Raw genomic sequence first — 26091 nt, 5'->3', positions numbered from 1 at the left:
TAATGCATTTCTGTTGGTTTCTCAATACAATTTAAGATACTTCTACTAGAGATTCCTTGTAGTATTTGTAAGACAAAAAAAAAAAAACTAAATCACTTTTGTTCCCAGGAAGAGCACCTGTAGCATGTTAAATGCTTATGTGAACCATTTTCCCTGCTATTTAGAAATGTGATATATAGGAAATTGCACTGGGTTCTCAGTCAGTTCTGATAATAGATTTACAGACTACATTGAAGATGTTAAATATACTTAAGGAAAACACAGTGTTAATTACAATGATTTACTTAACACCATACTGCGGTTGTACAATGATTACATTTATGTTTGTGTTTATTGTTAGCTGAAAGCCAGCTGAAAAAAAAATTTTACTGTAAGCAGGAAATGTTTTCCATAATCCAAAATGAAATATTTTTATCTAAATGTATGATTTAGTTAACTCCTACGGTACATTCAATTCTAAATTGTTTCCTTCACACTTCATCCTGTAGTTTTATTAGCTCTGTTTTCAAAGTCATTGCTTGCTTTATCTCTGCCCCAAGGGATAGCATTTGTATTTTAGTTTATAAAATGTACATTACAAGAAAGCAAACTAGATTATTATATGAAAAATGCAAATTCAGTTATGTATTTTCCCTTGCAGTGGGAAAATCCTTCACTGTGAAGCCATCACTTAATTTTTGCATCTAGAAAAAAAAAAACAATACAGTCTTCTAGCAAGATATTATTACTTAAAAATAAAAAAAAAAACAAACATGCATTTAGTATATAATATCTACATAAAAATAAAATATGGTAGGAAATACATTCTACATATGGATAAAAACTCAAAAAACTCCAACAGAAGGCAAGTTCCTTTAGCAGTGATGAATGACTCACCTAAGGCATATCATTTAATTTCAATAAGGAAAATAAAAAAGGACCACTATTGCTGCAAATTTTAAAAATAACTGTATTGTTAACAAGAATTATGACTCATTTTGAACTATTAAAATTGGTCTACATGGATTCATATCATATCAGTTTTAAAAATATGTGCAGTGCTTATTTGAATATGCCATACATATTCCTGACAGGTAATCTATTCCTAACGATACTGAGGAAGGCCTACAGGGCATCACATTCAATGTTAACAAGTACAGGGGAGTTAGCACGCTTGGCATTTAATTCACATTCTTCTACCTTTTTATTCTAGATGAATGACCTACTTTAATAAAATTATTGGTGCTAATGTATTTTACTGGTGATAGAATCATTAGTAAGATTTAACAGTTGTGTTAACTCTAACAGTTCATGTTTCATAACACCATCACCCACAGTTGCATTTTTCTGTTATCGTGTTTGTTTAAATAGATAAAAGGGCAATAGACTGATTGCTCTAAAAAACAATTTACAAACCCAGAGAGGGAAGCTTTCTTTGTTAAAGTTTACTGCACATGTGCCTATACCTACAAGCCTACTTACAGTTGATTTGGAAAACAAAATGGGAATCATTCTGGAAAGAATTATGTCTTTATCCTGTTAACAGTCAAATATTTGTAACAAAAGACTCCTATCTTATTTACAGATACTTTTGCAGAAAGCAGGGATTTAAGCATTTTGTGTGTGTGTGTTGTATTTTAGTGGAAATAAAATAAAATATTGTTTCCACTAAAGAGAGAAAATATTTTAAATATGTAGGCAATGAAATACGTAAGAATGCAGGCATGTCTCGTGCGCTGAACTTCCACAGAGTTAAAAAGGTTCTCAGAGACACAGAGGAAGACCTACGCTAAACATAAAATGTATGAAGAAATAATTAAGAACATCCTGAACTATGCACAGAAGAGGTCACAGAGGTTATTTTTGACTCTTAGCATCCTCTTTATCATATGGAAAGCATAGGTACGATATCCACAGAAAGAGGATAGAAATAGTTCGAATTTATGCTTGTTTGTTTTCCTTATTTGCTGTTGTTTTGTATTTCCTTTTGGAAATTCCAGCCACAATCAGAATAAAGAGAGACAAAGAAATGTTCACAGTTTTGCAAATAAGTCACTTTTGATAAAGCAGTGATTTGTAAATTGATAGGAACCTGAACATTTGTAAAACGACCTACAACCATGGTTAATTATGAAAAGAGTACATTACTAATTGCGTTAATAATAAAGCAGCAAAAAAGAGTTATTTCTTCTCTTTCTTTCTTTTTCTTTTTTTTTTTCTTTTTTTTTTTCCCCCCGCTTGAGACATGTATAGCCTGAGACATGTACAGTTACCATGCAAGGCTCACTTTATCAGGAAATTCTCCTTGCATAATATTCCCATACATCAACATTTCAAAGTGTATTATATATACTGTGTATTTTGGGCACTTGATAAATTTTGTCCTTATGTGGCTGTGGCTCGCCTCAAATATGCTGGAAGTAATAAATTGCTATAATCAAATCTAATTTCTGAAAAATACCTGTGGGAGTAACAAACAAAAAAGCACGTCTTGTAAAAAAAATGATAAATAACACAGAAGGTAGCAGTTTATTATAATCAGCTTGGCATTGAATTACAAAATTAAAATTATGTGGCCCTTGATAACTAACCCTAGCTATGTACATGATCTGTGGAATTATGTTGACTTATTTTGCATTTCATAGGAACAGTTCAAAGAAATATAATAGAAAAAAATGGATAGATTTATCACAAAGGACCCCGTAGCACTGAATATTTTCAGGAAAAAAAAAAATCCATTTATTTTGCTATATTAAGAAAACTAGCATGGAAATGATTTGCTTAGAACTCATTAAGTATAAAACATTTTGAAAAAGTGTTAATTTCCTAAAAGAAACATCTATGCAGTAAGCAAATTACATTATTTCTGTTCCTTATTAGTATGGAGCTATGTAAGCTATTGCAGCTATACCATAAAGAAACTTCTAAAGGGTTGATTAAACTGAACTTCAATTTAGTAGAATTATTAAATTGATAATTTTCCAACAGTTAATTTTATTCATTCTTAAAATCTACCTCCAACAAAGAAGTTTACTGCACTTTTCATTTAGAAATCAAATGTTTTCTACTTCCAGAGATAACAAGAAAAATGGCTCCAAACTCTTGCATTACACATACCAATAACATTTGCTTTGCACTTGCACTGGCCTGAATTTTGGTGACAGGTAATATCTCCATTGACTGTCCCAGAGGTATTACAGTTACAAGGACTGCAGCCATCAGGGTTTGACTGTTGTAGATTGTAGAATCCTTCCTGGCACTGATTGCATTGTCTGCCAGACACATGTCTCTTACAATTACACTGGCCTCCAATCTAGAAAGATACAAAATATTATAGAATGATGAACATATCTATTTTTAGATGACACACTCATTAGCTACAAGAATGGGAGTCAGGGAGGAGAAAACTTTAAATGGAACAGAAAAAAATAAGCCTGTGTAACACAAATTTTTTTAACTTGTTCTGAGAAAAAAATAAAGGAAAAAAAAAGAGAATCAATGTAATAATTCCTTTTTAACTGGAATTAAACAGAAGGAAAAAAGGAACTGAGTAAACAGTGCAGCGCTATTTAACACCTTGACTTGAAAGACTAAATACAAAGAAGTTTTGTGTAAATGATGACTTCAATTGAAACCAACAGCAGTTTTTTGAATCAGTTGATACAATATATTGTATTACGTTAAAAGGTAAAGATATTCATTTATCATTATCTTCTTATTTCAGTGAAAATGGTAGCTAAATGAGAATAAAGGAAACTGAATGATTTCTTCTCTACTCCTACTTTACAAAAGGATGTAAACTGGGATCCTAGTACTCTATTTCAGTGCAGGGGTGGTCCTCTCCTGTTCCCTAAATGGACAGAATAACTACTTGGAAGGATCTGAGGCATCCTTTATTATGCCTGAGCTGTAAACTGGGAGATTTAAGGGAATCTGAAAAGCTAATTTCAAAACTCTGAAAACCTAAAAGAAACCAACTGCTACATTCATCACTTTCTCATATGATGGACAAACTTCCACAAGGAAAAGATCATGGCAAAGAAACAGGGAAAAGAAGGCACCAGACAATACACAACAGAGATGACGGCAGGGAGTCAAACTAATAGACAAGTGTGAGTTTAGGCAAAATTAAATAGGATCAATATCCAAGGAACATTAAGAAAATAAATAAATAAATAAAAGGAACGCTTTAAATCAAAAGCCATTACAAAATAAGGAAAGAATTTTCAGATCTGAATGCAAAACTGAAAAGAGAGCAGGGCATGGACAGTGTTTGAGTGCTTCCTAGGAGAAAGAATGCACTAAAGTTGAAAAAGAATACTTTTCTTCACCTGTTTCACTTGTTTTAAATTAATATAAGCATGAAGAAATCAAATCTATCAATTTTTTGCAACTGAAAGGAAATCTGCTTTTTGTGTGTGTGTGTGTGTGTGTGTGTGTGTCACACTGTGACAGAAATTAAATACAAGCCATTCACATTTGTAATTCCTAGTACAACACCACAGTATTTGAGGCTGAGAAGCCTTTCGTAAATTGGAGAGAATTCTTGATCAACTAACTACGAGTACAGGTTCCCCAGATTTCTTCACTGGTAATTTACATGCTATGTATAAATTGTATCATCGCTTGCCTAAGAATGTCACACTGTTCTCAATAAAAACGTAAGAAAAAGACAAAAGCTCTTTATGAAGGGGTTTTTGCTCATGGGCAACTAACTCAACATGACACATTAAACTGAATTCAAGCTTTTAAGAATCAAGCACTCCACAAACGTCATGATGCATAAATTACCCATTCCACTACCTTTCCTGTTTCCAATTTGCAACACCAGTGAGTTATACTTGCAAGTTTTGCAGCTGCCTGCACGATTACACATAGTTATACAGGGTTACATGTAGCCAACTACAGGACAGTAATTGGGATATGAGAAAGTCTGGGAAATCCTATTCTGTAGGTGAGTTCCATTTCTTGACCTTTCTTCAAAGAAAGCCTTCATTCTAAAATTCTATAAGAGTCATTTCAGCTTTGTATTCTGCAGGCTGTATCAGTGTCAGAGCATGACTCTTCTGCTTTTCAGGACTGTCTGAATTTAGCAGTTAGTATAGCAGGGAATATCATATAGCATATATCATAATAGTTAAGTAAATTAGGATTATATCTGCATCACACAAGAAAAAGAGATGATACTGTAAATTACTTAGGTGTAAAATGCTTTTTTCTTTCATAAAGTTGTCCAAATGACTAAAAGAAATGAGTTACCTCCTCTCCAGTTTAGCTTCAGGATAGACTGAAAGCATGTGTATTATGGTCAAGCTGGGTTAACGCTTTTAAATAGATACCAGACCAAAACCTGGTTAAACTGCTGTTTTTATTTTAAAACTATCAGCTAGGCAAGTTGAAACAAGATTTCTGTGGTGCTGGGGTGAAGCTACTCAGAATTTCCACTTGAAATAAATGGTTTAACCATGCTCTCCAGTATACAATTAAGTCCTTAGCTTTATTAACAAAAGATAAAATAGAGTAATTCAACATTAATTGGAAGTTTTCAATGCAAAAAACACTGAATGAATGCTACAGAGAAGCATGAGTTGCTACCACATCCTCTTAAAAAGATACTGTAGTCCAGTAAAACCTCTTCTAAACGTTTTTATGGTAGATGTCCACTGATGTATCAGTCACATTTTCCAGCAAGAGGAATAGACTAAAAAGGTAAGAAAATGGTATTTTCTAAGCAAAAGGGAAGAAAACAGCATATACAAAAATGAAATGTTAAGAGAAGCCACTACAGTTGAAAGAAAACCAGCAACAAGGATTTTCAAGTTATTTTTTTCAGATTGGATTTGATCTAGAAATTTAATTTATTTTCTGAGACCAATTCATTCATCTCTGAGCCAGAGAACTTTCAAGTGAAAAGCAACTCTGAGTTTACTCTGAGCAACTAAATGAAAGAAAAAAAATACCCTAATTTAATGAATAAGTATAAAAGAGTCATTTTGTATTAGTGATCACAGCATCCTCAGCTTATGCACTTGCATCAGTATATAAAGATATTTTTGCTATCATTCAGTTTAAACACATAATCCATATCAAGAAAGACTTAAAAATGATTCAAGAATCTACCCTGCTGAGGAAAGCATTAGAAGCAAAACTGAATCTTTTCAAAAGAGGAATTTAAATCACAACAAGAAAAATTAACTAAAAAGATAATCATAACCAAATTTTAAAAACAAAAAGAAGAAATAAAAAAGGGAAAAAAGCACAGCTTCTTATGAGCAATATAGTTAGGGTACAAAAGAATAGTAGTATTTTTCAAAAGTCAGAAGAAAAAAAGGGAAGTCAGTAAAGAATAAAGAATAAGTGTATTCAGATTGAACATCAGAAACTTTCCTATGTAAAAAAAGGGCAGAATCAGTAACAGATTGCCCAGAGATATTCAAGACTCATGCAGATAAAAACATGACTGGTTGGACTCATTGTTGACAATAATCCTACTTGGAGTTGATGCAGATGACCAACTAATTTTTCCATCATTCTGCACAGCTTTTAGGGAAGATGCACACACAACAGAGAAGGCAAAAAAAGGAAAATCATTTCAGAGCTGTTTACAATGTAAGGGCCATAACATTAGGAACAGTTTTCTGGACTGTTTTCAAACTGAAATGTCAGAAGGAAAAGATGTAAGCAAAATCCGATATGTTGAAAACTGACCTCAAAAAGTCAAGAGTTCTAAATGAACTCAATATAAAATTACTGAGTTATTAAATATTGAAATCAACCTCGGTAAAAGAGGAATAAAATGATAACAGTTAAATTAATCTACTAAAATGGCTGTAAGAAAGCTTATGAGGGCTACAGACTCAGACGTTTCTCTTCAAATAGCAAATTAGTGGACATGAAATCACAGGTTTGATGTATTGGAAAAAAAAATTGTACATTTTTAGCAAAGATTAATCATGTCTCATGATTCTATGATATTTCTTTTTGTCAGTAACATCTGGAAATACTGCATATACTGAATCAAATGGAAGATCAAAAAGTCAGATTAACTTCTACATCAAGAATTGTAAAAGTAACATCTGAGGTAAAGCAATGCTGACTACATACCTGTAATGATAATTCCAAAATTAGCTGTTATCACCCAAGAAAGAAGCTGTTATTGCTCCTTGGTTCTCCCTAAAAATGCATCAAATCTCTGAGACAATTTAAAAAAGGTATGCTGGAATTATGAGTAAAACAACAGAATTATACGAAAAATGTTATTCTGTCACTAGAATCCATTGTGTGTTACATCTTCAATAATGTGTGTATCTCTGGTCACTCACCCTAAAATGAAAGTGTTAGATAGCAAAGTAAAACAAGCAAAGATATGAATGCAGAGAGACTAAAATAGACTTCTTGGTTCAGCAAGAGATGACTAAGATGCAGGGATAGATGTCTATTAAACCGTCAATAGAGAGAACACCTGAAGAAAGACACGTATAAAGAATGGAAAAGATCATGTTCTATACACAGTCCATGCACTGAAACATACACAGTTTGAAATGTATTTAGAAATGAGTTAAATGAACTCCATAGGTGAAGATCAAATATGACAACTCAGATGAAATTCCTGTCTCAGGTAGTCCCAAAACTATAAATTACTCATATTACTGATAAACAGCAGAGAGCATAATGTGCTAGGTCAAAGTCTCATTTCAGTGCTTATAGCTGCATAAACCACAGTCTAAAAGTAACCAGATAGCAGCCTTTTCCTGATGCAACAAGTGAAACATACAGATCACAGAGTGCTAAGAGCAGCAAAAAAAAAAAAAAACCAAAAAAACCAAAAAAAAAACCACCAATATTTTCAGCATACTTTAAAGTGTCAAGCTATTGTAGAGTATATCTTAATAGATCTGAAGATAGATTTCTACGCACCAGATTAAAGCATGAGGAGAAAAGTTCACCAACGCTCTTCCTTAATACTGATTTCTAAGTGTCCAGAAGAAAAAGAATAAGCAGAAAGAGAACCTACAGCCAAGACAATATATACACACACACACAAAGAAAAATTTGAGATAGCTGTTTAAGTTCAGCTTTCAAAATACAAAGTAACTAATACGATTTTGTAATTTCAATATAACTTTGCTCTCTAAGCATGGCATTATAAGTGGATACGAATATCAGGCAGTGAAAACCTGGCACTCTAATGCATCCTATATTACACAGATTTTTATCCTACCGCACATGTTTCAAATAGCTAGGTGAAGTTTCAGAGGAAAGAAAATGAAGAAACAAATCTTGTATTTCTCTGTAAAGACAGCAGCACTAAAACAATCCAGAAGCACTGTGAAATGCTTGGTAATAGATATGGTTAGAAAAAATGTATAAATGGGGATGTTTATAATGGTACAGAAATAGGTGTGCCACAGGCTATACATATACCACAAAAACCTACATCAAATCATGTAGAAGAAACCATTTCCATAACCACATCAGTATTAAACTGGCTTATGAAGCAAAACTGTTTTGATTTTATTTAATTTTTGTAATACCTGTAAAATCAGCTTACTCTAGAAACAAAAGTATCATTGATAATACTGGTAGCAATTAATATTTAAAGAGTTTGTTAATCAGGATTTCACTGGTTGGGCACTGGAGATATAACTGAACTTTACCCTCTCCACAACCCCTCCGCAAATTCAAATGCTACCAGTCATTTAAACAGATAGATTTTAATTACACTGCTTATACAAGAGCATAAAGCAATCTGTTCTCCTGTTGCTTATGCCTGACAGGTCTGTCTGTCTCTGACCCTAGGAGTAAGAAGATGGAAATAACTTGTCTCTTAACACAGCCATCTTGGAACTAAACCACTTATAAAATATAATCTGTCTAGATTGCTCACTATGAAAATGAGTCCAGCACAACATTACTACCAAGTGGCGGTGTGTCTTGGGACCTCATAATTACAATTGTTATTTGATACAGAAAAATCACTGATGCTGAGGTAGCATATAATCCCTTGTGTCATTTATAATTTATGAATGAAATACACATTACTCCCATATCCTTGAATGTAAATGGTTATAAAAAGTATGCAAGCAATTTCCTCCTGCACAAATCACAGTTATAACATCATTGTCCTTAATCGGGAAGCAGACCACTTGAGATTTCTGACTTTTACATGCACCTAATAGTTCATGCAGCTTTAGCCTGTAGTCATACAATTCCTGAACTGGGCGATATTTTAGTCTAACTCATCAATCTAGAATCACAAAATAAAATTAAAAAAAAACAAAACTGTCAAAGAATCCTCAATGTCCAGTTACTAAATCGATACAAGGACCAAAGTCACCAAGTGTGTAAACAGACAACAGGCAATATAATGCAAATAGTTGTCTCAATTATTGCTTACAGCACAAACAATTTTTCCAGAGCACTCATTTGGTAGATATTCAATGTGCCCATATCATGGAATTAGAAATATCTTTTGACTATTTAAGATTTGTTGTTCATATGTATTCATAAATGATAACATGGAATTCACTAAAAAAGAAATAACCAAAAAAAAGAACAAAAAACCCACAGCTGATCCAAATCCTTCTGGAAATTAAAACCATCTCCTCTCTTTGGATATACCTCTAATTTCAAAAAACTTATCTTTGTTGTCTGTAACAGAGGAAACACACTACCCCGATATATAAAGAGAAAATCTTTCCAGTTCTGGAGAAAACACCACAAGATTTGATTTTTATTTAGTGAAGTCAATCACAACCTGGTGCTTAATATTTTACTGTAGTGAAACTTCCTGTTTTGTAGCCACGTGACCCAAAAAAAACCTGAGATTGGTATAGTCATGATTTGGTAGAATTACAGTATGGCTTGGGTTAGAAGGAATCTCAGAGATTCTCCAGTTCCAGTGGCCTTCCACTAGGATCAGGTTACTTAAAGCCCTGTCCAGCCTGGCCTTGAACACATCCAATGATGAGGTATCTACAGCTCCTCTGGAACATCTGTTACAGTAAATTCACCACCCTCATAGTTAAAAATTTCTTACTAAAATGTAATCTTACCTATCATTTTTTAGAGTAAAACTACTCCTTGTCTAATAATTATACTATATTTGGCCCCATAGACATAAGCACAATCATTTCAATTATTTACCCTTGACCAACAGAGAGGAATGTTTCCTCCATCATCTGGAAATATCCTAATGTTCACATTTGCAGGTCCATATGTATGTTTAGTCCAGCACTACATTCTCTTTGTTCATCCCGCCATTACTGGTTTTGCAATTGATTGGTATTGATATCAAAATACTGCCCTCTTAATATAGATTCATACACTTCCCATACACTTCCCACTCCTTCTAACTCCAACACAAATCTGGCAAGGATGCCAGCACACAATAACAGTCTGCCATCTCAGGAAGTTGGAGGAGGGGAACAAGAAGGTTGAGAGTTTATTTTCTGTTCATTTTCTACATTTTAAGAAATGGAAACTGTAAGGTGTACTGGTTCACACAGATAGGTTAATAGTCTGACCACCAAATACCTGTGAGTATTCTCAGTATGTCAGCTTTGAAAACTGAAAATTGAATAAGCAGCAATAATGAAGTTCCTTTTTACTCCCCTACTCTCTCATCTTGTCATCACTTAAGATGACTTTCAAAAGTCAGCGGATTTCTATTACAATTGCTCAAAATGTAAAATGAAGTGCTTTCTCCTCCACCCACAACATTGCAGGCCAACTCCCCCAAATCATTTTACAAAATATCACAGAAAAGCAGCATTTCTATGGTATAAAACCATGCAGAAATTATTTGACAGAAAAGGATTCTTCTCCTTCAGCTTATTAAGCCCTTCCATAAAGGCAAATCCAAGACTCATACATACAGTGTTTTATAACTTGATTCCTTGTGGTCTCAATTAGCTAGTATGAACACAAGCTGATCACTGACCCTAAGTGTAGTTTACATTTGCACCCTTTTTCACTCAGCCTATCTATTGACAGAAATGCCCTTAACAGCTGCTTTACCTGATGTTCTCTTATACATTTTAGTTTGTTTATTTATTTTCAATCACAATAAACTGGTTGAAAAACATGTAGGTGGAAAAAAGAAAACACAGTAATGCTCCAATTTGGGAACAAAGAAATTTTCAACTCCAAAAAAAAAATAACAAAAAATCTGCCTTGGTTTAAGATGTGTATGCATACATAAATAGCAGCTAAATTATCTACTGTGTTAAAATAAAATACATTCAAATTTGAAGGAAATGTACAAAGAAATTCCAAGTAGCAATATTTAGGGAGTATATTGAAAAGCAAAATCTGAAGCCTGTTCAACAGCAGACTTAGTTGCACTAGAATCCCATTTGAGCCTTCAGTGAAAGTAATAACTTAACATTTTGTTCATCTTCATGCTTTAAAATATGTGTTCTTGCAATGAGACAATGTAGTCATCACATTGAGATGATGCAATTAGGCATGTGCAATTCTGACCAGTATCCTCTGCAGTAAAGTACACCTTATCTGCACCAATAAATACATGATACATATTTATAAGCATAAATTAAATTAAAAAGCAGAAAAAAGAAACAAACAAAAAACACCCTGAGTGAAGAAAGATGTCTAAATTTCACTGAATCCCGAATGGTATTTCCAAAAATCAAGTAAAAGTAATAGCATCACTTTCAGCTCTGCCCAGAAACAAATGTCCTGGAAAAGAATGGGTTTTTTTCATGCCATTATATTTGGCGCATTATAACAGAATCATGAAAGGACTACAAATCGCTGTGCCTGATTGAATATGTAAGCATTTGTAGAGCAGTCTGGGTAAAAAACAGTGCAGGAAAATGAGTCAAGAACTGTGGTGTGAGGGCCAGAAGAAATTAATCTCTAGCTGTCTATACAGAACAAGAATGATCACATCAGCAGTATTCTGGCAGAATTTTCTCATGTGTGAATAGTTAGGGAGAATGAGAGAAGGCAGCCAATTCTTCTTTTGATCTCATAAAACTTAGGCACCTGAAATAATTCATTTGGACTTTCTGATGGTTTGAAATACTTTGTGCCAAAAGTTCACAATGAGGATGCAACCAATGCGAATCTTTGCTGCACTGATTAGATGCCAATAACCAGCACAGAAGTAGGCAAATTTTTATATGCTGTAGCAATTTTCTATTGTACCCACCAGCCTCAAGCAAGGATTTCTCTGCAGAAGAGCCTAATGCTCTGCTAGTGGATGTTCTGCAACACCACCCTTCTAAAATCCTCATTACTATCAACATTGTAACTTTACCATTAAGTTGTTATTACGTTAGCCTGCACTTTAACATACCAATGACATTACACGCTAATCTGTAAATTAACACAGTATACAGGTGTATGAGAACTGAGATCTTATGCAAGTGAGAAATGCTATACACTGTAACATGTACTTTCTAACAACAGCAGAATGAAACTGGTGAATAGAACAGGGATAGAGTTTTCAAGACAGAACAAATAACTGAGATGGGAGTGTTACAGAAAGGCCTTTCACAAATCCTCTAAATTGTCTATATTAATAATACTAACTACATTTGATGAGTAATCATTCTATCAGAAATAGCTTATTTTGTGATTCTATGGATCAATTTTGAAACTCTGTATCTTGGAACTTAATGACATAACTACCACTTTGCAGAAAAAACCTTGATGAACTGCAGAAAATGGTAAATTATGCAGTAAAAGCGTATTCTGCCCCAGTTTTGGCATATTTCCTTGAAAATTAGCATTGTTGTGTGGCAATTTTCATGAGTAGGGTCCTTATTCCTTTTGATTCCATCTTCCACAGGTAAAATTTGGAAACACTTCCTTAAATGATGCCTTCCTATTTCATGTAATTCATCTCAGCCTTTAGTCCCTAGCTTTATTAATCTACTCTTTAATGCCTTTTAATCATTTCTCCCTGCACCGCAGCTAATGCAGCAGCTATCTGATGCTTTATTGAGCAATAGTCTCCCCTATCTTTCCCACTGTATCTTTCAGTTCGTTTTTTCAATCATGCTTTTTTTTAATATCTGTCTCTGATACAGATGAAGATCTCTATGGTTGTATGCCTCAAATTGCTTTCTGAGTTTTCTTGGCTTTCATCCTCTTGTTTGAGTCAACTTTTTTTCTGAAGAGGCTGAACAGCAGTTATAAACTAGTTACCATCTAAATACACTTTGTAAAATCTTGTTGTTATCTGCCTTGCTAATTTAAAATGCTTCGTCATTATTCTGCATTGAAGCTACTTACATTGTCACACAAGAGGCTTTTGTTTTTCGTGCCTGTTGCATAACAGTCACAGGGCTTGCAAACATCAATGGCTGAAAGATCCGCACCTGCTTGTCTGTAATGGAAATCCTTGCACAGCTCACAGTTCCTTCCTGCATGAAAGAAAGGTTATGCATTATGGCTTCCAATTCATTAAAATTAGCTGTATAATTCAAAATTAAAGACTCTATTCCTTTGAGAGAATTCTATAATTTTCAGGACGTCCATTTTAATGCACCTTTCATCTCTACCTGCCAATTTAGTGATCCAGAGCATATGAAACAATGAACCTGTTACAAACTATGTTTTACTCCATTAAACTTCCATCTGTTATATAATACCGCACTTATATAAAAGCCGTGCCATGCAAATGCCTATACATTTTTTTTATGAAAAAATATTGATAAACCTGAAGCTTCTTTCTAAACCTAAAACTTTTCCTTTACTCGACAAAGCCAAAAAAAGACAATATTTAAAAATAAGTATTCTAAAATATACTAAATAGATGGAAAAAAAAAATCAAAAAAAAAAAACCAAAACCCAAGAAGCTGATATTACTGCAAGAGTTGCAAACTCTTCTGTAGCTTAAGTACTGACACAACTATAACTAGTGATTTCCTTACACAGGGATGCATAGGATTTATTTTAAATGCACCCCCTCAGTTTCACCGCTGATACAAGACCTCACCGATAAGTGAGCACAGAACAAAAAGCCAATTCTCAATCTTGTGACTTACCTGTTGTGTTATGTTGACAGTTATCACATACTCCACCACTGCCTCTGTAGTATTCCTGAGGAAAAGGATCCATTGCTAACTCATAGTGGCAGCTTACAGCATGGCTGTAACACTGGCAAGGTTTGCAATTATAGGCATGAACTTGGTCACCTGGACGAAAAGGCTTGTCATTGTACAACGGCAAACAACGATCACACTGCAGTACAATAAAATAAAAAGATTATTACTGTTGTGGTTTTGTGATTTCTGTTATTGGTATTCCACATCAGAACATCATGTAGAACAGTGGCAGTTAAAGAGCACGTGTCCTGGTTCCATGCTATTGCCATTTTGGGCTCTCTGAGGGGAGGGGAGGCTTCCCCACAGAACTTAGCACGAGGAGGAAGTGGGGTGGGACTCCGGGCCGGACCAGACCTGCTCTCTGCCTCTGGCCATCTCAACTCGCTCGCGGGGAACAGCACGTGCTTCCCTCATACTGTTGTGGTTTGACTCATGCTTTGGGTACCCTCATCTCTCATATCTTGCTTGATTTGGTTACATTTAGTAAATTCCCATTCCTCCTCAGATCGTTGCCATTGTGTTTTCTCTTTGTTAAAACTATCATCTGCTCGCTCTCTGCCCTTCCCCCTCTCCCCAAGCGTGTGGCCTGGGGCTGGCTGGGTCACACAGCTAACTCCTTTTCCTTTTCCTTTGTTTCTTTGTCTCTCCCTTTTTTCTTTTGCCCGGGGCCTGTGCCCCTCTGTCACAGACTTATATCTAGGGATAATCCCATGACGATTACTTTATAATTAGGAGAACTGTTCTATGTATTTATACTTTGCTCTATTTGCTTTACCACCATTTACACATTAAAAATATGAAAGACAAGAAGAGAGAAACCATGTAGGGAAATAAAATTCATCTCCTTATTCTTCTTAAATTACTTTAACAATAAATTAAAATCAAGAAAGGAAGGCAGAAGCAAAAAAGTATTAATCAATCATACACTTAGCACAGGCTGTGAAGGATCTGGAGCACAGGTCTTATGGGAAGTGGATGAAGGAACTGCCATTGCTTAGTCTGGAGAAGAGGAGGCTCAGGGTAGACCTCACTGCTCTCTACATCCCCTGAGGAGGGGCAGCCTCTTCTCACAGGTTCCTGAGTGGGAACCTTGGGTTGTACCAGGGGAGGTTCAAGCTGGATATTAGGAAAAAATTCTCATAAGGGGTGGTGAGTCATAGCAATAGGCTGCCCAGAAAGGCAGTGGAGTCACTATCCCTGGAGGTGTTTAATGAAAGATGTAGTACTTAAGGATATGGTGTAGCGGGTAATATTGGTAGTAGGTGGACAGTTGGGCTAGATGGTGTTAGAGATCTTTTCCAACCATAATGATTCTATAAATCTAAGTCTAGAATGCCACCTCTTCACACATTTTGGAAGACTGTGTTATTGAAAAATTCATTGCGAGTATAACCTAACCATATATGATTAAGCTGCCTTATAAGTTTTGAGTATAATAGCATAGTTAATCACATATGGCTTTCCTTCCTACACTTTATTTTACTTTAACCAAATAAGAATAAATAAGTATTTTAGGCAATATCTATTTCACTGTATCTAAATCTTGTTCTGAAGACAGTTGTCTAAATTTCCTCTTGGCTTATCCATATCATTCTCACTACAGCATTTGACTACTTGTCAAGACAGGATGCTAGCAGAACTTTGAACTGAAGTCTACAAAATCAAAATGCACACAGACAGTAATTCTAACACTCAAGCTGCTCAGCAAGTTAATTCACAGTTAAATCCTCCAGAATTAAAATGCAAAGCTTTTTTGAAATCAAGCATCAATTCCACGCAACTTTCTTCTAGACTCCAACTCTATAGGACCTCAGTGTTGTAGTAGGGGGTGCACGAACACTCGGGCTGTGATGTGACAGGACGTCCCCTACTCTGTGATGGGATAATATTATGCATATCTTAAAGGGGTGTAGATGAAGTAGAGTCTGTATATAAACAAACAGAACGAAGCAATAAAGGAGCCATTTTTCACTGTTCATGAAATTAGTGTCTGTGTGTAGTTATTAGCCTTGACCTGGCTAATAACTGGTAATTGGTCACTTACACAAAGCAGAGCATGAAGAACGTGTAGTCTTAGATTCTACAATAGCTGCATGCTTCTTCGGGAGGCAAGATCGTAAAGTCATTAACAATTTTAAAGCCTTCACCTCAGTAAATAATAAATTAAAAAATTAGACAGAGAAGAAGAAGTTGTGTTTGACCTCTGAAGAGTTTTGCATGCATTCTGGTTTACCAAAGCTCTGACTTGTTCAGGATATTCAATTGAAAATTTCATTTTCGGAGTGATGTAGCCATACTTACTAGGTATTCTAGGGTTAATTTGTCTTTTAGAAAGCTGTTGCATGGGAGTTTTTAAATAGTAACAGGAATAAGATGATGGCTAATCACTTCAGCATTCATAAAGAATATGGTAAAAACCCCTATAAATTCAATAAATCTACACAGCAGTGTGATTTACAACAGCTACTCTCAGCAACACTGAAGCACCACCCCAGTTGTCTCTCAGTTTTCTTTCACAGTAAATGAAATACATATCCTGCACAGTAGATAAGCCCCTGGAAAATATGTTCAGACTGAAACAGCCCTTCTTAACTTCTGAAATGCAACAGTGACAGTAATGACAGTCATGATACTAGTTACTATCTGCCTATGACTTCATATCACATATTAAGTAAAACTTAAAAACCTCAGATGAAAACATATATGGAGTAACAACTACTTCACAGTCCCTTCAGCATATCGGCACTGGTGCAACAAATCACAAGGTATCTGAGACAGGAACAAGTTCTTGCACTATCTCAGTGACGCTCATACACGATTTGTTTTAGAAGCCCGGGTCTTTGAACTGTGAAATTACAACAGTTTTCCAAGGATGGATTCATGGACAAACCCATAACTTGCACTGACACGTCAAAAGTTATTCAAAGTTTTCAGGCATGTAAAACTATCAGACTAAGTCTTTCTGCTTTCTGTTCCTAAAACACCAGTCAAACATCAGCCTGCTTTATTACTTTTCTTTTTAATATCATTAGTTGCTTATCCAGCCTATCTCTATAAACAAATTATGGCATATAGCTCACCCAAAAAGGAAATTTTTTACCTGCTTGCTTCTGCAAGTGGTCACAAGTGACCTGTTATTATACTTTATAGCTGCTCAGGTACTACGAATCATTAATTCCAACACCTGATATGATTAAACATGCTGACTTTTAACTAAGATTTAGTTTGCTTCTTATGCAACAACATACATATTGTACACAAAAGGGCTTAGTTATCCCATATTTGTTAAACCAAGATGTCGCATCTGGTTTTCAAACAGTAAATGTTTAATATCATTTATTATTTATATTAAAAACTCTGAAGACCTGATGCTTGTCCTGTGTCCAATCACACCCTCAGTTCCATTCATATTCTCTCAAACATTCAGAGTTGTTTTATTTCTTTTAAATTCTATTTTCTATTATTGTGATTTCCATAACTACTTCTATATAGTTTGCCATTGCCTTTCTGCATGAAGTTCTGCATCATCAGTTTAAAGGAGGGTCTCAGGTTGTAAAGGCAGGCTGACATTTTTTTTATTGTCTTGCTCTTTTCATGGGCTGTTTCAAACTTTTCATATGACAGCACAAAGTTTTTAAGCATATATTCATGTCTATAAATTGTATGTAAATGTTGCCAAGATCAAGACACTCCATGCTTCAGTTTCCATTCCTATGAGGCCAAGCTAATTCCCAAAATAGTTACAAGGTATTTACAGAACAAACTAAATCATCATAGTATAACAGTCTCGTGCGGGTTGGAAGGGACCTTAGAGATCATCAAGTCCAACCGCCCGGGATTCGAGCCTCCTGTGTAGCAGAGCGGCACTTCTACCACTTGCGCCACAGGGGGGATTCGAAACCAGGGCCTACGGTGTTGCGACACAGCATTCCTACCACTTGCACCACCGGGGCACACCAAATGTAGAAGCTGAACATTTCTTCTCTTTGCCCTTAAGAAGATTCTCCCCAGACTGGTGACACCAGTTTGTGCAACAGAGCAGCTGACTTCTCAAGAGGAATGCCAGCTAATATAAATACTTTGTTTTTATTAATAAAGTACATTATGTAATATTTAATTTTCTTGGAAGATTTTGACATCTAACTTAAAACAAAAGCATGCTGCATGAATTTAGAAAACATACTCAAAGAAAAGTTTATCTCTCTAGATTGAATGCAAAATAGAGGATTTGCTCTTGAGACCTAAAAAAACACTTGCAATGAGGGGTGGCTGTAGGCATATGCAAAGAACACCTGCAAGAAAGGAAAGGAAGTAATTACCTGGGGCTCAACTGCTATTTGGTGTAACTGCTACAGCAGGAGAATGGCCATAACTGAAGTCCTTATCTGGTTGAAGAATTAAAAGAGTTGTTTTAGCTCTGCTTTTTTTATATATATATTTCATTAAAAAAAAAAAAAAAAAAAAAAAGATATGTCTGTAGCTTGGAAGTACTAACGTAGAAGAATGTAGTAATTTGCTCTGTCATCTCCATCAAATACTGAAGCAAATCAGTAGAATAAGTTGAGTTACTTGTAATAGTCTAGGAGCTTCCCATCTGGCAAAATATATTCAATTTTATTCACCAATGTATGTATGCTTTGAAAATATTTTACTTAGATTTATACAGTATTCATGAATTTCTAAACTTCAACTTAACTGAAATACACTGTAGTCATTATAGAATCAGATATAATCACTCAGGATGAAAAAAAGTCCAATGAACAGTCTAATACTACCAAGTCCCATCAATAAACTATGTCCGTTAGTGCCATGTTCACATGTCTCTTTGAATATCTCTAGGGATAGAAACTCAGCCACTAGAACCTTCACCGGCTTCATTCTCCCTTCTCTGCACACACTCCAGCAATACAATATTCTTATTGCAGTAAGGGGCCCAAAACTGAACACTGAAATTAAGTAGTGGTCTCACCAGTGCAAAGCACTGCTAGTCATCCTGCTAGTCATACTATTTCTGATATTGATCAGCAAGCCACTGGCCTTCTTGGCCATCTGGGCACACTGCTGACTCACATTCAGTGTGATGCTGACCAGCACCCCCACATCATTTTCTGCCTGTCAATCATCGATTGTCATTGAGCATTTTCAGAATTGCTAGCATTAATGCATCTCATATGGTCTGTAGGAATCACACAGCATTTTGTTGACAGACATTTCTCTGCTGTGATAAAAATCAGATGCCATTAGACCTAGTGGCTTTGAAACTAAACTGTGAATCAATTGTTTAATTTTAATTTAGTTACACTGTAAACCTTTTAAAAAAATAGTGAGTTGGATGTTTGTGGGCTTGCCACAGTTTTCCACGTTAATAAAAAACAAATAAATATATGAGATATTCCCATAGTAAAATAAGGACGATACCAACTTTAAAGTCATCCAACAGTAGTAAAGCTCTGCACTGGATGATGCACTGGCTACTGATATCTCTAATTGAGTTAGCTGAAAACATTTTAGCATTTCCATCAAATTCATTATTCATAATTATTTCATCTCAAAAATAAATATATTGAGGCTAAATAAAAGCAAGTTACTTCAAAGAAGTGAATCTCGCTGAATACTGGACTTCTGTTACGAGTTCTATTTCTGTCACATTCTATTCCTTGCTATGCTTATGCCTATTGGAAACAGACTTTCTCAAAAGTAAGGTGTCGAACAGCAATAGCAGCAGCAATGGGTCAAGTGAAAAAATAACAGAGGCAAGCAGTCTGTGCTTGCTGGGAGAGATTAAGAAGTGTGAATCTGAGTGTATTTGATATTGTGCTTAGGATCATGTGAAAGATCTTTTTAAATTTTACTAGGGGATTTCTAGTTTTGTAAGAAGAAATCTATAAAATATTATCTAATGTCTAAAAGCAAATGAAACAGAAATGTTAAGTTTCTACATGTGTCAAAAAAATTCAAACTGACAATGTCCTTTTAATTAGAACACACGATGTGAAATGTTTCTTTGTAAGGATTAATTGTAAATATTTAATGAGGTCTGGAAGTTCACCAAGTAGTCTTGCAAGACTTACAGTACCTTTTGAAAACAAACCAAATACATTTTAATAATGTATCTATGTTACCAGGTACAATCTGTCAGCATGAAAGGTTTGTTGTTCCAGTGAGTGCAACTTTTTTGATATTATGTATTTGCATTGTAACTACAATTTAAATGCTAGAATTATTCTATTCTGAATGAATATGATTAAGAATTTTGTTTAATTACTTCCCTCCTTCTTTAATGAAAATCCTTTTGGTCAGGTCACTTGCTGCAGAGACTAGCTTCAGAGCAGGTAAGACTGCACTGGGCAAGGGATCTGGAGTAAAAAAGGCCAACAGAAAAGCTCTTTTTAAGGCTTTTTTGAAGCTGTGCTTATGCTGGGGGGCAGGCAGCTAGTGGGCATGCTGCTGAGCAAGCAGGGGTGGAGCTGGCACATTTGCAGCACAGTTTAAACACCCTACAAACATGTCATCACCCTCCCTTGACCTTGGCACCTGGTAATAAGCTTTAAATAACCTTGGGAGGAAAGAAGCTAGCTTTTGCCCACAGAGCACACCAGGCAAGTAACCACTGTCACTGCCCTTTTAGAACGGGGAGGTTCAGTGAGTGAGCACATCCCACACTGCCCATACGGTGCTGTAGCAGTGGCTGTGGGACACTTTCTGAGCCACTTTCTGCCATCTTTAAGCACTCTTGGTTAACTGGAGAGGTCCCAGAGGATTGGAGGTTTGCCCATGTGACTCCCATCTACAAGAAGGGCGGTAAGGAGGATCTGGGGAAACTACAGCACTGTCAGCCTGACCTCAGTACTGGGGAAGGTTATGGAGCAATTCACCTTGGGTGAGACCACACAGCACACGCATGACATCCAGGGGATCAGGCCCAGCCAGCACAGGTTCATCAAAAGCAGGTCATGCTTGACAAACCTCAAGACAATCAACATTTCCAGACTGTCCTTAAACAAATACCTAAGTTCAAAACTCCATTTTCAGTGTTCTAAATCAAGTCTGCCAAGATCCATTATTTGGGTCAAAATACCGAATAAGACTCCAATAAAACAATTTCCAACACTTAGCAACAACCAAAACTGCTGTGTGCAATTAGCACTGCCTCAGCTGAAACCAGGACTAAAACATCAAGCCAAAACACTTTAACTCTTCCTAACTTAAACACATTCTCAAAAATAACTATTATAATATTGCACTTTTGGCTGAACTCAGACTGCTATTTACATATGTTCATATGTATCTACATAACTCTTAAGAGGTAGGCCTTTGTTAGCATTTTATCTTGGACTAGGCATTTTTTTAGTATAAACACACACCACTTGGGTTGCATAATGGAGCTGCCCTACACCACTTAACTGCTCACTTCCAAATGAAACAAGTTGGAACATGAACTCCATGCTTCAGGCTTCTGCAGTCGTAACAACTGAACTAGTATGAACTAGGATCATACTTAAGTCTTCAATATGATTTTGTTCTACAGATCATTTGCTGGTTGGTATAGTAAATAGAGCCATAATCTTTACCTGATTATATCTCAAATTCAGATTTGTATCTTACGCTTGATTATCTTGAATGCAGCTTTTCTAATGTTCTGTGGTTCTTGTTGAAGGAAGTGGGTGTCTGCATGTTGTTTTTTGTTGCTTTGTTGTTGTTGGGTTCTTTTGCATGTAATTTTTAATTTAATACAAATCCTGCTATAGCAGCTTTTCCTATGAAAATTAGGGAAATACTAACATATTTGTGTACACATTCCCAGGTCTAAAGTACCAGATTTGACAAACTTCATAGGTGAAGTAGACAAAAAAAAAAAGACTTACATTATTTCCTTCTGTATAGCTTTCCTTGATGCACAGACACCTATACGGTTCCGTCGTTGTATCACAATTATCAGCATGGCCATGGCAATTACACCTAAATGAACAAGAGGTAACAAAGTAAAAACTGAACACTGCAATCTTCAATAATATAAAATATGATCATAAATATATTTTTTTGTTTTATTAAAAACATGATCTGGATCTTTATTATGAAAAAAAATAATAAACTCAAGAGAGTGTTCTTAAGTGCAGTAACTTACAAAAAAAAGACTTCATTGAACACATTCATGAGCATAAAAAACTGCTTTCCAAGAAAATTAAAGCCATCTTGCATCACAGCTACTTTTACCTTTCATATTAGGTAATGAAAACTGTATTTCAATATATAACATGCATTTATAAAATGTTAATTTTTCATCAATGTTAACCCTTACAATATGGCTATACTTTAAGGAAACTTAACTATATCAAGCACAATAATATAGATTACTTGACCTCAGTTAAAATACACAATTTTTTATTAAAATAAGACCTTTATAAAGTACTATTTCATAGAAAGTGGCAATCACTATCTGAATGGTGTATTTTCTGGAGCCGTGGCATTGCCTTAGAGAAATCACTCCTGAAATAATTTTACTGTGACATAATCAAGAGGACTGTAGCTGTTTTAGTAAAAGAACTATCAAAACACATGAATCAATAATCAAAATATTAGCAGCATAGAAAAGTTTACAGTAAATGTGAACTTTGATTGCATGCTTTCTTTATAAAGAATTTCAGAAATAATATTTATTAATAAAAATCGCATCATGTGTTTCATGGAAGCATTTCATTGCCAAATTTGCATGTTATTTACAGGGCATAATTAGTCCTTTTGCAAGACAGAACACTTATCATACATAATAAAGTTGTCAGTCACAGAATGAAACACACTCACCACTGCCCAGTTTTAATGGACAATTGAAGCCAAAACAAAGAATGAGCTATGTATTACAACTGTTGAAATTGTCACGTCTGAGCATCTATAACGAAACTTGGATAAAGCACAAGCCATAGTTTCAATCACAAGCCTTTGCCTAGAGGAACAGGGAACTCCAAGGAAAGGATTGCTTTTGATAGATTTTTGTAATAAGTGTTATTAATTTTAAAATAACACGTGAGCAAATGCTTTAAAAAAAAAAAAAAAACAGCATACCAATCATCTCAAACTTGATATACTCCTTCAGACTAAATCTCCTTCTTTATTCATAAATGTAAAAGCAGAACGACCTCAAGAAATTTTAAGCAAATAATTACATACTTCGCACAGCTTTAGCAGTTGGAGGCAGTGATAGGAAGAGTTTCAGTAACACCTACCTTCCACTGACTGTAACTTCATTAACTCCATAGTATCTGTGCCTAAAATTTACCCAAGGCTCATTAGTATGATACTGGCCACGCATATGAATCCTCACTTGTGTAGCTTTCACAAACTCTTGGAGTGATGGAGTATTGTAAAAATCATTGTAACCAGGTCGGTGATTTGGTTCCGGAGTAAGAACGCTAAAAGTTAGATTACCATGAGAATATGGAGTAAAGCTGTTTAAATAAAGGAAAGAAAGACAAGTGAAAACCAAAACGTCACATATATTACTGATTCCATCCCTCAGTATCTCTTTTTCCCTCAGAGAAGGTCTCCATGTTATCGTACATAGTTTCTTATGGATTCTGAGTGAAAGTCTTATGCCACAGAATTCCTAGTTAACAAACTACAATGAAGAGAAAGAAAACTTACTTTAAATGTCAGCTTTCCCCAGACTGCCACACTCTTCTCTGGACCCTAAGTTTCCCATTAAAATGAATCACCTAGTGACTGACTTCTGACTTACAGAGATGGTACAAGATGTAGTAGGAAAAAAAAAAAAAAATCTTAACTTTCATTTCCTCAAGGAATCCTCATGGATCACCAATCTATGAAGTTCTGAGCTACAGTAAGGATCTCAATAACAAGGTCACTTGCCCTCCATGACACAAGAAGTTGTGTCCACTGAAAAATAAACATGCTCCTGTCTAAACCCTCCACAGACAACTTGGTCACATGTCTTGGCACTTAAAAGCATGGGGTGGGCTGGACACAGAGCATTATTCCAACATGAGCCCTTCTTTCAGTACACAGAATCCTCATAACTTACAGAGTGCATTCCTTAACTTCTAAACAAAGATTCTCTGCATTCTCTACAGAATTCTGAACTCCTGGAGAAGAAAGATTCAAACATGTGAATGAAGGCAACAGAAGTAAAACAGAAAAAAAAAAAAAGGGGGGAGGAAATAATGCCTACAGCACAGGGTACTGTATTTTCTGACTGTTTTCCAGCCTAATACTGTCTGGCATATTTAATTAGACAAGAGATAGTGAATTTGATTACCTATAGTGGCAAAAATTCATGTGTGCATATATATGTACATATATAAAGCTATATACCTATTATAAGCTACTTACTATATTTATGTATAACAAGTTAATGTTTAGGGTTACACATGCTAACAGTCTAGTAAAAAGGGTTGCAATGTGTTTCTGAAATAATGACCTTTCTTGGCTCACCCCTGAGATTTTAGTCTTGTTCTGGTTTTGAAAAATTAAAAAGCTTAAAGTTACAATTTTGAACCTATTTCTCACGTTCTGTATAGTTCTGTAAGTTCAAATGACTGCATTGTGTTCTTAAGTTTCTGTCCTCTTTTCTAAGCTCCAGAGCAAGCTGCAGCCTCAGAGATCACAGAGTCACAGAAAAAATGGATCAGAAGGAATATGTTCATACTCCTTGCATAGATATAACCTATCCATTATAACAGCGACTTTCTCCACTCTTTATCTCACTGTTCCCTAATTCTACTGACAATAACAGTCCCACACAACACAAACACACACAATTTCAGAAGTCTAGCTCAAAATAAAACAGTCAATTGTGTCACATTCCTCAGTGTCTGAAATCTGATAAAAATGACAGATGACCTTTGGGTGATCTTCAATAGAAAGGTCAGATTTTGGATCTTTTATATACCTAGAAGCCTATAATAAATGAGTATACCAAATTAAAAGATTATATCTCAGTAGGACATGGAAATGAATTGTGTCAGGATGCTACCTGTTCAGAGCATCTGTAATATGAAGATAATATCCACTCATACCTAGGAAGCTGGAGACAGTTGACAGAGTCTGGTTTTTCTAGAGATCCATTGTTATCCATTCCAAAAATACTGCAGTTTTTAGCAAAATACTGCCAGTCTTCCCAGTTAAGATCATTTCTTTTTTTCCTTTCTATTCTTATTGCTTCAGGGTGCGGGCTGAAGAACTGCAGTATAATATAGAATATCTTCAAGAGAGCAAATGAATGAATTGATATTAATGACTGTGTTATAAAATAATTAGAATTTCAACACTACTTTTTTATTTCAGTGTGACAATACAGTCTAACATCTAGAGAATACAAAACCAGTAATTCAGTCCATCCATTGTCTTGAATTTGGAAAACAGTTTTCGTTAAACAAGCTTTTTGTTCTCTCAGACATTACAGAGCAGCTGAACTGTTGCATCAAAACTCTGTTTTCTTGAAGACCATTTGAATCTGAAATATGAAGCTATCCATAATTTGCTATTCTGATATTAATTTTAACAAAAATGAAGGGCATTTAAGGAATCTGTCATCACTTTGGTATTCAGCCTGATACCTGTATTGTACCGATGAGTATTTCCCTCATGTAATGTTGAAATGTATACGTGCACCAAATCAGTTTTAAAGCTTCACATACATTTGAACTGACTTTTAAATAACAGACATTCTTATTTACGTGGCCAAAACCTGTCATGGTATTCTTTACCTTTTCCACATTAATAACAAAGAAAAAAAACTTAGGCTATATAACAGATCTCTTATGAAATGCCAGTGTGCTACAGACTTTTAAAACTTTGACTTCAGTCAGCTTTGTATCTAAAAGCACAAAACTTACATCTCACATATCAAGAGAAAATTGAAGTAGAAATTTACAAAAATCAAACTGAAATTTACAAAATAAAGAACAATTTAAAAGATAATTTCTAAATATTGATGACTTCAAACAGGATATTAATACTGGTATACCTAGTCCAGATTACTGCTTAAAATAACAGTTAATGTATATCAAAAGAAAAACTC

The 26091-nt window shown here is 35.1% G+C and overlaps 1 protein-coding gene across 1 annotated transcript in view; it reads right to left on the bottom strand.

The window, feature by feature from the left end:
• The window catches only part of USH2A (usherin), a 356150-nt gene that overhangs the window by 280329 nt on the left and 49730 nt on the right, over positions 1-26091 (bottom strand). Inside the window, exons 9-14 of the mRNA XM_015857330.2 lie at positions 25088-25272; positions 23279-23500; positions 21923-22016; positions 13998-14193; positions 13243-13373; positions 3097-3292 (exon numbers count right to left, since the gene is read on the bottom strand). Coding sequence (XP_015712816.1) covers positions 3097-3292; positions 13243-13373; positions 13998-14193; positions 21923-22016; positions 23279-23500; positions 25088-25272 — 1024 coding nt within the window. The remainder of the gene's footprint in view (positions 1-3096; positions 3293-13242; positions 13374-13997; positions 14194-21922; positions 22017-23278; positions 23501-25087; positions 25273-26091) is intronic.

This window comes from Coturnix japonica, chromosome 3 (genome assembly GCF_001577835.2).
Source record: "Coturnix japonica isolate 7356 chromosome 3, Coturnix japonica 2.1, whole genome shotgun sequence".
Lineage (NCBI taxonomy): Eukaryota > Metazoa > Chordata > Aves > Galliformes > Phasianidae > Coturnix > Coturnix japonica.
The sequence above is the reverse complement of the archived record's forward strand: the minus strand, read 5'-3'. Positions and strand labels throughout refer to the sequence as shown.